At 43.1% G+C, this 12,279-nt stretch overlaps 1 protein-coding gene across 11 annotated transcripts in view; it reads right to left on the bottom strand.

Moving 5' to 3' along the window:
• The window catches only part of LOC125462131 (trinucleotide repeat-containing gene 6A protein-like), a 231,933-nt gene that overhangs the window by 13,307 nt on the left and 206,347 nt on the right, over positions 1–12,279 (bottom strand). For all 11 annotated transcript variants that reach the window (XM_048551711.2, XM_048551709.1, XM_048551715.1 and 8 more), the window contains 3 exons: positions 11,599–11,748; positions 11,195–11,371; positions 4,431–4,571 (listed from right to left, as the gene is read on the bottom strand). In XM_048551711.2, coding sequence (XP_048407668.1) covers positions 4,431–4,571; positions 11,195–11,371; positions 11,599–11,748 — 468 coding nt within the window. The remainder of the gene's footprint in view (positions 1–4,430; positions 4,572–11,194; positions 11,372–11,598; positions 11,749–12,279) is intronic.

Here is a 12,279-nt window from a genome sequence, read left to right as displayed (position 1 = left end):
CATGAACTTTGTGTGAAAACACTGCCCTTCAGGTCCCTTATAAATCTTTGTCACATTGAAAATATGTCCCCTAGCTTTGAACTGCCCCACCCTAAGGGAGAGAGTTTTGCTATTCACCATATCAATGGCCCGCATGATTTTGCAAACCTCTAAGTCACCCCTTAACCTCCTGCACTCCCGTGAAAAAAGCTGCAGCCTATTTTTATAACTCAAACCTTGCATTCCCAGCGGCATTCTGTTAAGTCTTTTCTAAACCATCTCCAATTTAATAATATCCTTTCTATAGCAAAAGTGATCAGAACTGCACATAGTACTGCAGAAGAGGCCTCACCAATATCCTGTAAACCTCAACGCGATATTCCAACTCCTGTACTCAAAAGTTCTGAGCAATGAAGGCAAACGTGCTAAACACCTTCTTAACCACCACGTCTACCTGTGATGCAAACTTCGAACGATTAAGTGGCTGAACCCCTAGGTCTCTGTTCTAACAGCACTACCCAGGGCCCTACCATTAATTGCACAAGTTCTGTCCTTATTTGCATTACCAAAACGTAATACCTTACATTTATTCAAGTTAAATTCCATCTACCTAAGCCAACTGACCTATCTGATCAAGGTCTCTTTGTAATTTGACTTAACTTTCAAGTAATGACAAACAAGGGGCTGGAAAAACAAAGTCAGGCAACATCTCAAGGAAAGGAGCAGTCAACGTTTCAGGTACAACACGAACTGGATGTGGGGTTTGGAGGAGCTGCAGATTATTGGGGGGGGGGGGGCAGTGGGGAGAGGATGGAGGCAGACTGGTGGTGACAGTAGACATTGGTAGTAGGTACGATTTGGCTGGTCAATGAGAAGAATGAATCAGGTTGGTGGCTCGGAAGGTGGAATGGAAGGGAGGTGGTCAGGCTGGAAGGGGAGTCGGGGATGGATGGGAAAGTTAATTGAAATTGGAGAACCTGATATCAAGTCCTCCGGGCTATAGGGGGCCCAGGTGGAAGATTTGCGTTGAGTGCCACTGTGACACTGGAAGCAGCAGAGGATGAACATGTCAGAAGGAGAGTGGAGCAGGGAGTTGAAATGGGCAGTGACCAGGTGGTTAGGTTGGCCCTTATGGGCCAGGTGAAGATGCTCGGCGAAACAGTCACCTAGTCTACCTTTGGTCTCACTAACGTACACAAGACCACATCAGTAGACTAGGTTGGAGGAGATCCAGGTGAAGTTCTGTCTCATTTGGAAGGGCTGTTTAGGGCTCTGGATGGAGGTGAGGGAGGTGACGTGTGAGCAGGTATTACATTTTTTATGGTTACAGGGGAAGGTACTGGGCAGGTTGGAATAGTTCGTGGAGAGAGCGGCGCAAACAAAGGAGTGGCGAAGGGAATGGTCCTTGCAGAAGACAGATGGGTGGGGAGTGGAAGATGTTCCAAGGGGTGGGGAATGGAAGATGTCCAAGGGGTGGGGAGTGAAAGATGTTCCAAGGGGTGGGGTCTAACTGGAGCTGGCAGAAGTGTTTGAGGATGATACTTTGGATGTGGAGGCTGGTGGGGCAGAAAGTGAGGACAAGGCAGATGCTATCTTTATTTTGTCTAGAGGTGGGGAACGGGGCAGCATGGAGGAGGGCTGTCTGGATGAGAAAGGTAGCCTTAAATTACAAAAAGATACAAATTGTCTGATCAGTGGAAAATGGAATTCAATTCAGGCTAGTGTGAGGTGATGCAATTGGTCAGTATAAGCAAGGCAAGGGAATATACAAACGACAGAACCCTGGGAAGCAGCAAGGTCCACAAGGACCTTAGTGTGTGTGTTCAATGGTCCCTGAAGGTAGGACACGTAGATTTGAAAAGTGGCTGAGGCAACATATGGGATAACAAAGTGTGAAGCTGGATGAACACAGCAGGCCAAGCAGCATCTCAGGAGCTCTCAACATATGGGACACTTGCCTTTTAAAAAGTAAAGATCAAATTGCCATTGTCCCAGTGGCCACAAGGTGGACTTCTCATTCGACAGAAACAACTAGTTGTGGCTTAACTTAAGGTCACCACACCTCAGAGAGAGCTTGAGGAGGAAAGTCCTTCACGGGAACCTCAGCTAGTGCAAGAACTGAAACCTGGCATCACTCTGCACTGCAAATCAAATGTCCAGCCAACCCAAGGTAACTCATTCGATACACGCACCACACTTTGCATGAAAACGCTGTCCCTCAGGTCCTTTTCAAATCATCCCTCTCTCACCTTAAGCCTCTGCCCTCTAGATTTGGACTCCCTTACCCTCGGTTATTCACCCTATCCGTGCCCTTCATGATTTTATAAACCTCTATGAAGTCACACCTCAGCATCCAACTCTCCAGGGGAAAAAAGCCCCAGCATACTCAGCCTCTCCCTACACCTCAAACCCTCCAGTCCTCAACATTCCTAAATCTTTTCCACACCCTCTCAAGTTTAACAACATCTTTCCTCACAGCAGGGAGACCAGAATTGAATGCAGTACTCAAAGTGGCCTAACCAAGTAATGAACAGTCACAACAAGGTATTTCAACTTCTAAACTCAAATGCACTGACCAACAGCAGCAAGCACTTTCAAATGCCTTCTTCACTAACTTGTCTGCCTGCAACTCCACCTTCAAGGAATTAAGAAATGGCTACACTCCCCAGGATCCCACCATTAAATGCATAATAATTATCCCGATGTGCCTTATCAAAATGCAACACCTCACATTTATCCAAATTAAACTCCATTTACAACTCCTCAGTCTATCGGATCTAGGTCCAACTGTATCAAGATGACCTTCTTCACTGACCACTACACCACCAATTTTGGTGTCATTTGTAAACTTACTAACCATTCCTCCTATATTCACATCCAAATCATTTAAATAAATGACAAAAAGCAGTAGACCCAGCACTGATTCTTGCAGCACACTGCTGGTCACAGGTCTTCAGTCTGAAAAACAACCCTCCTCCACCACCACCCTCTGTCTCCTACTTTCAAGCCAATTTTGCATCCACATGGCTAGCCTTCTCTAGATTCCGTGTGATCTAACTTTGCTAACTAATCTATCTTGTCAAACACCTTACTGAAGTCCATTTAGACAATGTCCACTGCTCTGCCACTTCTTCAAAAGTTAAATCAGGTTTGTCAGATATCATTTCCCATACACAAAGCCATGTTTGTATGGGAACTAACCCTAATCAGTCTTTGCCTTTCCAAACACATGTAAATCCTGTCCCTCAGAATCCCCTCCAACAGCTTACCCACCGCTAACATCGGGCTCTGGGGTTATAGTTCCCTGGCTTTTCGTTATCACCTTTTTTAAATAATGGCACCACATTAGCCATCCTCCAGTCTTTATGTTGTAGACTCCTATGACTATGAACTAACCCTCCACATCCTTCTCTACAATGGCTGACCAAACCATCCTCCAACACTTCCCTACTCCCAGGGTCCCTAGGAGGCAGGTCTGCTTTTGTCTGGCTCCCTTCTAATTTATCTATTCATAGTCAGTATCACTTACAATGGCTTCTCTTTCCAGACACGCATTATTCTCTCTGATATGCCCAAAGCATCTAGCCTTAGTCTATTCCTATTTCTGACGTCTTGGTGACACCATCTGAAAGCAGAGTGTCAGTTTTCAAATGTAGTCTGATGACACTCAGTTCTACCACATCATTATCATTCTCGACCTCTCCACTTATCATTCTGCTTAAGTGGCATTCAAGACTTATGTAAAATATCCCCCTAATTAGGTATTAGAAAAACTAAAACCATTGCTTTCAATCTTTGCTTTTAACATCATTCCCTAGTTACCAATCCCTTTCCTCGCTGGTAACTGCCAAAACAGTTGACAACCTTGGTGTCATATCTGACTCAACAGTGAGCTTCTGATCACATCATCAGTTTGGCTTTGACTCATGTCATTTGTGTTGAAGCTTTTTGTCATGTCTTCATTAACTCTAAACTTGACTATTCCAATACACCCTTATTTTAACCTTTGTAAACTTGAGGTCATAAAAAACTCTTGTCTTTGCCTTTGTGTGCGTCAAATTCTTTCCCCCTTCCATCCCTATACATGCGCTATGTTTGCTCCCAATCAAGCAGCATATTGATTTTAAAATGTTTACCTAGTTTTCAAATCGCTGTACTACCTCATCCTACCCTATCTCGAATCTCCTTTAGCCCACAACAGTCAGTTATATGTGCTTCTCTAATTCTAGCCAAGGTCTTAAGTGCTGGGATTCTCTTGTTACACCATTCAAATTCTGAACCTCGCTTTCCTGCTTTAAAAAGTACTTTCAAACCTAACACTTTGACCAAGATCAAGATCATTTTCTTAAGTGGCTTGATGTCATAGTTTGTTGAAGGACCTTGGAACAGTTCATTGTAAATTCTCACACAAATATAACGTACTGCTAAAAGAGCACAAGGCTGACACTTACCATTGTTCCTGTCCCTGAGGAGGTCAAGATCCCGGGCAGTAGAGATTGATAGACTTGTCATCACACTGCCAGGAGTGACGTAAGGGTCAGTTTCTGGGTCAATGTTCTGATAACCTTTCCAAGGCTCACCAGGCCGAAACTCTATGTGGAAGATTCAAGCAGTGAATTTAAGCTTTCCAGAAGGTGGTAGATCCTGGGAAAACCATCTCAAATTCCCAAAATAGGAACCAACAAAAAGAGGAACTCAATTCATACAGTGCTCCAGGTACAAATGCACAATTCACTATAAATGCAACGTAAAGATAGTTGACTCTGCTAGTGTCCTTTCTTCCCAAATAGAGGAAGTAGTATTCTGTCAAATCCACTTCTTACTTCTTCACCACACCCCCAAATCCTACATAATTCAGAAATCCCTCCACTGTCATCAGTCCATTTTCCTGATTGGCATCAATTCAAGTCTTTTCAAATGGTAGCATTTGACCTACAACTAAATGTCTTATTTCACAGGCTTGCTTTATTTTCAGCAAATTATCCATCTGATTGTTCTGCCCTCCATACATTGATACACAAAGTGAAAATTTTTCACAGCCATTATGTTTCGTTGCTCTTTATGGATAAAGATTAACATTTTAAATTGCACTAAGATGTGAGAAAATGTCACCCCGAAAGAATGATTCCTCTTCTAATGAACGAGATGCAAGCACCTGGGGGAAAGATGTACTCTATCCAATATCACATTCTTATGAAAAGACGACCTTACAGCCCCATAAAAGCCACAGGAATTCCCAAAGCACAATGAAATTAAAAGTTTAAAAACAATTAAAAATTATACAATTGACACTGCAGAAGTTAACAATTTTGGAAGCCAAACTAAAGAAAAACAAAGAACAAAGAAAATTACAGCACAGTCCCTTGGCCCTCCAAGCCTGCGCCGATCCAGATCCTCTGTCTAAACCTGTCACCTATTTTCCAAGGATCTGTATCCCTCTGCTCCCTCCCCATTCATGTATCTGTCTAGATACATCTTAAATGACGCTGTCGTGCCTGCCTCTACCACCTCCGCTGGCAACACATTCCAGGCATCCACCACCCTCTGCGTAAAGAACTTTCCATGCATATCTCCCTTAAAACTTTTCCCCTCACTTTGAAATCATGACCCCTAGTAATTGAGTTCCCCACTCTGGGGGGGAAAAAAGCTTCTTGCTATCCACGCTGTCTATACCTCTCATGATTTTGTAGACCTCAATCAGGTCCCCCCCAGCCTCTGTCTTTCTAATGTAAATAATCCTAATCTACTCAACCTCTCTTCATAGCTAGCGCCCTCCATACCAGAGACCATCCTGGTGAACCTCCTCTGCACCCTTTCCAATGTGGTGACAAGAACTGCATGCAGTATTCCAAAGGTGGTCGAACCAAAGTCCTATACAACTGCAACATGACCTGCCAACTCTTGTACTCAGTACCCCGTCTGATGAATTGAAGCATGCCATATGCCTTCTTGGCCATTCTACCGACCTGTGTTGCCACCTTCAGGGTACAATAGACCTGAACAACCAGATCTCTCTGTGCAACAATTTTCTTCAGGGTTTTTCCATTTACTGTATAGTTTGCTCTTGAACTGGATCTCCCAAAATGCATCACCTCGCATTTGCCTGGACTGAACTCCATCTGTCATTTCTCTGCCGAACTCTCCAATCTATCTATATTTTGGTGCATTCTCCGACAGTCCCCTTTACTATCTGCTACTTCACCAATCTTAGTGTCATCTGCAAACTTGCTAATCAGACCATCTACATCTTCCTCCAGATCATTTATGTATATAAGAAACCCACTAGTCACCCTATCACTGAACCAGAGACAGTCATCACCACAGTTTAGGCCGCCACCACTGGGCCTGTTGAGTCCATGTCAGATCTCTACACAAAACAGCCAGTGTCATTCCCCTGACTCCTACAAGTTACATACAAAATCAGAGCAAAAGGTGATGATTGAGCCCCTTGACTCTGGTCTGCCATTTAATAAGATCATGGTTGATATGTTTATTTCAAATCCACATTCCCATCTACCCATGATCATTCTCAGTCTTCCAACCTAGCATTAACCTGCCTAGGGGAATCTTAGAAGAACTAATCTCTGCCCTGAAAAGACAATCCCTAAATTTAAAAGTGCCCCTAGTTCTGGGCTGACCAACAAACAGAAACCTCCTTTCCACATCCACTTTGTCAAGACCATTCAAGATCTCATACATTTCAATCAATTATCCCTCGCTCTTCTAAACCCCAGGAGAAAACAAGAGTCAACGTTTCGGGTCCAGTGACCCTTCCTCAGAACTGATGGTGGCTGGGAAAATGCAAGTTTATATGCAGAAAACAGGGAGGTGGGTGGGATAGGGAGTAAACGATAGAACCCAAAGAGAGAGAAAAGACAGTTGGACAGACAAAGGAGTTGCTAAAAATCAGGCTGGGAGGGCAAGTAGTTGTTAATGGAGACTATTAGTGACTAACAACAGCGGGTGTGTAGTGGCAGGCTATGTGGTAATAAGGCCTGGCGTGTGGGGAGGGGGAATGCAACATGGGAGAGGTCCTAAAATTATTGAGTCCAGAGGGCTGTAGTGCCCCCAAGCGAAAAGTATGAGGTGTTGTTCCTCCAGCTTGTGTTGGGCTTCACTGGAACACTGTAGCAAGCCAGAGACAGATGTCGGCCAGGGAGCAAGTTGGTGCATTGAAGTGGCAGGCAACAGGTAGTTCAGGGTCTTTTTTGCAAACAGGATGTAGATGTTCTGCAAAGTGATCGCCAAGTCTATGCTTCGTTTCCCCAGTGTAGAGGAGACCCCACTGTGAGCAGTGAAAGTAATAGACTAGATTCTTGGAAGTGCAGGTGAAGTGCTGTTTCACCTGAAAAGTATGTTTGGGCCATTGAATCCTGAGGAGGTAAATGCACAGGTGTTGTACCTTCACCGGTTACGGGGGAAGGTGTCGTATGGCTGTGGGGAGGTTTTGCAGGCGATGGAAGTGTGGACGAGGGTGTCCGGAGGGCAGACAAGGGAGGGGAGGGGAATGTGTGTCCTGTGGTGGCATCTTGCTGGAGGTGGCAGAAATGGCGTCTGATGATCTTCTGGATGCTGCAAATCCCTGAACACTACGGACAATTTAGCCTAGCCAACCCACCTAACCTGCACATCTTTGGACTGTGGGAGTACCCGGAGGAAACCCACGCAGACAGGGAGAACATGCAAGCGCCACACAGACAGCTGCCCAAGGGTGGAATTGAACCTGGGTCCCTGCTGCTGTGAGGCAGCAGTGCTACCCAGTGAGTATTCAAAATGTGCTCTCATAATTCCCTGTATGGCTAAACCATAACATCTTTACTTATATTCAATTCCCCTCACAATAAAGTACAGTACCCCATTAGCCTTCTTGATTTTGTGCTGTACTTGCATACGAACCATTTCAGAATCATACACTACAAGTGTTCTTTCCTGAAGTCCTCACATGAAATACCATTCATAATCAACCAGCTCTTCTTCTACGATTAGGCATGAGTTCTAGATCACTACCACTATCCCTCCTGTATCTCTTACCCAACAACCTTGCATCTGTGTTCACCTCATCCTTGAGGCTTCAGCTTTCTTGATTACCTTTTATCTCTTATCTGCACATACATACAAATAATTTTTAAATCTCTATCAGACCAACCCTTAGCCAGATTTGCCAAAGAACCACCTCAGCTTCTACAACGTTATCAAAGAACCAAATTCTCTCATCCATGAACTATTTTGGCAATTCTATTTGGCAGGGCTCTGTTCTAGGGCCTCTGCTCATTGTAGTTTTTATAAATGACTTGGATGAGGAGGTTATGGGGTGGGTTAGTATGTTTGCTGATGACACAAAGGTTGGAGGTGCCGTTGATAGTATCGAGGGCTATTGCAGGCTTCAGTGAGACATTGACAGAACGCAGAGCTGGGCTGAGAAATGGCAGATGGAGTTCAACCTGGATAAATGCGAAGTAATGCATTTTGGAAGGTTGAAATTAACTGCTAAATACAGGATTAAAGGCAGGATTCTCGGCAGTGTGGAGGAACAGCAGGATCTTGGTGTTCAAGTGCATAGCTCCCTCAAAGGTGCCACCCAGGTGGATAAGGTGGTTAAGAAAGCATATGGTGTTTTGGCTTTCATTAACAGGGGGATCGAGTTTAAGAGCCACGAGGTTATGCTGCAGCTCTACAAAGCCCTGGTGAAACCACACTTGGAATACTGTGTCCAGTTCTAGTCGCCCTATTATAGGAAAGATGTGGAGGCTTTGGAGAGGGTGCAAAGGAGGTTTACCAGGATGCTGCCTGGACTGGAGGGCTTGTCTTACAAGGAGAGGTTGACTGAGCTCGGACTTTTCTCTCTGGAGAGGAGGAGGAAGAGAGGTGACCTGATCAAGGTGTACAAGGTAATGAGAGGCATGGATAGAGTTGATAGCCAGAGACTTTTCCCCAGGGCAGGATTGACTGCTACGAGGGGTCATAGTTTTAAGGTGTTAGGAGGAAGGTATAGAGGAGACGTCAGAGGGAGGTCTTCACCCAGAGAGTTGAGAGTACATGGAATAGTTTGCCAGTGGTAGTCGTGGATGCGGAGTCATTAGTGACATTTAAGCGACTGCTGGACATGCACATGGACAGTGAATTGAGAGGAATGTAGGTTATTTTATTTTTGGATTATGATTATTCCACGGCACAACATCATGGGCTGAAGGGCCTGTAGCGTGCTGTACTTTTCTATGTTCTATTCTGCACGCTGTCAAGGACCTTTAAGTGCTGTGATCTAAATATAGAGATATTGAGTACAAAAGCAGCTATGAAGTTCAGAATCCCATCAGCTTTGTTAACTATCTCAACACATCTTGCCCCCTTCAAGGATCTATGTACATGAACGCCCAGGTGTCTGTCCCAGTACAATACTTAGAACTGTTGAGTAATTAGTACCTCTGCCTATTGTTTCTATCAAAATGCATGACCTCACATTTCAGCTTCGATCATTTGCTCTCTCCAAACAGCTGGTTTAATTATGTCCTGTCACATTCAAATGATATCAACTTCACTGTATGCCAATCCCCCCAAGCCTGTTCTTATTGGCAAATTTTGAAATCTTACTTAATATTTACTTGAGAAAGGCACTGATTCAGCACTGACGTTGGAGAACACTGCTATCATCCATCCACCAGTCTGGAAAACAATTTAATGTAACTTGATGTTTCACTTCTTGAACCAATTATCTTTCCAAATTTATCTATTATTTCAACAGCCTCAATTTTATTAACCAGACTTTCATGCAGCTTTGTCAAAATCTTTCTTAAAATCTATACAGACAACACTCACTGCATAGCTTCAACAACTTCGTGTTACTTCAAAAAATTTAATTAATCAAGCATAATTCACCTCTTAATGAAGGAAAGCCCTCAAGACCTTTTAATTCAAATCTCTCCAAGTACCTTTCAATTTTATCCTGTTTAATAATTTTAAAACCAGATGTTAAACTCATCAATTAATTGTTGTGAAGAATACCTTACATCCTTTTTTTGAACAAGTATTACATTTCCCACTTCTCAATTTTGACATCTCCCCTCAATTTAGGAATGAGCAGCAATACATTTCGCCATCTCTACTCCCACGTGCTTTAGCAAACTGAGACGACAGCTATCTGGTTTAGTTAGGTCTCTCCAGTTCTCTCACCATGGAACTTCCACTTCCATTATTACCTTCACCTTCATTTCTGACAGTATTTTCTCAGCATCTTGTTCCTTAATAAATACCAATATGAAATACTCATTCAGATTTATAACCTTGTCCTGTGTCTTGAAACATTATCTCTGACCCAAATAGGCTCAACATTTCTTACTACTTATTTAATGCAACATTTACGTTTGTTTTTATGTTAGTTGCTGTCGAATTTTTAATATTCTGTCACTCTCACTCTTCCTTCACTTCCTTTCTCAACTTATTGTATTTGGTCTCATTTTCAATTCAACCAGACATGCAGCATATAGCATTTTTCTCTATCATTATGATCCCTGCCTCACTTGTCATCCAAGGAACCTTGGCTCTGACTCCCTGTCTTTCCCTCTTGTTGGGCTGTACATTAAAGACCATCCAAGGCACTGGTCATTCTGTTGACCACTGTAGGAAAAAATACATGGTGATTCAAATTACCATAAACAAGTACAGTTAGTGTCAAAGAACAGTATGGCACTGAAATAGACCCTCAACCTACCAAGCCTGCATTGACACACAATGCCTTTCTAAACTAAAATCCTTTCTTCGCTACATGGATTTCCCTAATCCTTGCTTACTCGTGCCTGTCAAGGTGCCATTCACTTTCTTGACCACCTTATCTACTTGTGCTGGGACCTGTATGCCAAGATCCCTCTGTATGTTAATGGGTACGCTCATTGCAGGTAACTTAAATTCCTTTTTACTATTTTTGTTTTTTCACATGATTGCATTATCAGGAATTCTCTCAAATCCTTTCTAACTGCTATCATTCTTTAGGGCTTCCTTTAAAGCTGATCTCTCTGACCAAGCTTTCTGTCATCTTCCCTAATCTCATACGACTCATCAAGTTTTATTTTGCACTGCCACTTTGATGTATCTTATAATGTTTCACTACTTTGAAAGGCGTATTGCTTGATCACTGACAACGTAATCTTGAAACTGGACTTGAAGTTATTTGAAAATAAAAATCTAACTCTAACTTCAGTTGTGCCAGTGCACAATATCTTACCTGGCGGCCAATTAACATTGCTAGACAGCTTATCACTGGGTGATTTGGCACTTGGCCAGCCATCTCCAATAGATCCAGGAGGACTGGCCAGAGAGTTCATGGAAATGTCAAAGTGACCAAAAGGAGGTTCTTCAAGCAACTTGCCAGAACAAATACTAAGACCACTTGAAGTAGCACCTAGGGAGAGAAAACATGATTTGTTTTAAACTTCACCACTAAACAGTGCAGTAAAGAATAAAATGGCAAGAGTACAAACACCCACATAAAAGTGGCAGTTTATAGGTCATGAGCAAAGACACAAAATTCCACGATTCAGAGATTCTCCCAGCAGGCTATTCAAATAGCAAAAAACCAGAAATTAATATTTTACCCGTTTGTGTGTTAGGGAATCTACCGTGTCTTACCATGTTTGCTGGAGTTTTGATCTAGAGAGGAATTAACAGGAAGGTTCTCTGAGGCAGTCCATTGCTTCAGTCGGGATTGTTGGGATTGCGGCTCTTTCAGGTTAACAATACTGCCGAAATCCAGGGGTACATTCAAGTTTGGATTCAAGCCTATGAAAGTAAATTGATTTTATTCACAATGCCACTTCTAGGAACCAAAAGATCAAACATGGTAACCATCAATCCTCCACCTTTGCAGTGATATTGACTTGGTGAGATAGTTACAGAGTACAGCAGTTCAATGGCACTTCAATCTTCCTCTGAACATGACAACCAAATGTCAGCAGCCATTCTGTCCTGGACAGACTCACATGGCAGAGGTTGACGTGTCATCAAGGGCGAGACTCAAGTCACATCTCAGTCAAACCATGCAGTTATGGCAAATTTTGTTCCCTGAAGGCCAGTGGCAGAAATGTTAAGGACTTTTTTTTTAAGAAAGAACAGCCTGACAGCTTAAGATCAATTCTCTCCGGTGTCAGTCTACATATTACCAGCATTATTAAATTCAATCCCAGAACATGCCTCTGGTGGGACCTCAACTCAGGGCCTTTGGTCTGCTTTCCAATTTACAGCAAGTGTCAAAGGAAACAACAGGTGGCAAGACAATGGGGCACCTTTAGTTTTATTCAAATACTTCTGTAG

Source organism: Stegostoma tigrinum, chromosome 23 (assembly GCF_030684315.1).
Source record: "Stegostoma tigrinum isolate sSteTig4 chromosome 23, sSteTig4.hap1, whole genome shotgun sequence".
Lineage (NCBI taxonomy): Eukaryota > Metazoa > Chordata > Chondrichthyes > Orectolobiformes > Stegostomatidae > Stegostoma > Stegostoma tigrinum.
The sequence above is the reverse complement of the archived record's forward strand: the minus strand, read 5'-3'. Positions and strand labels throughout refer to the sequence as shown.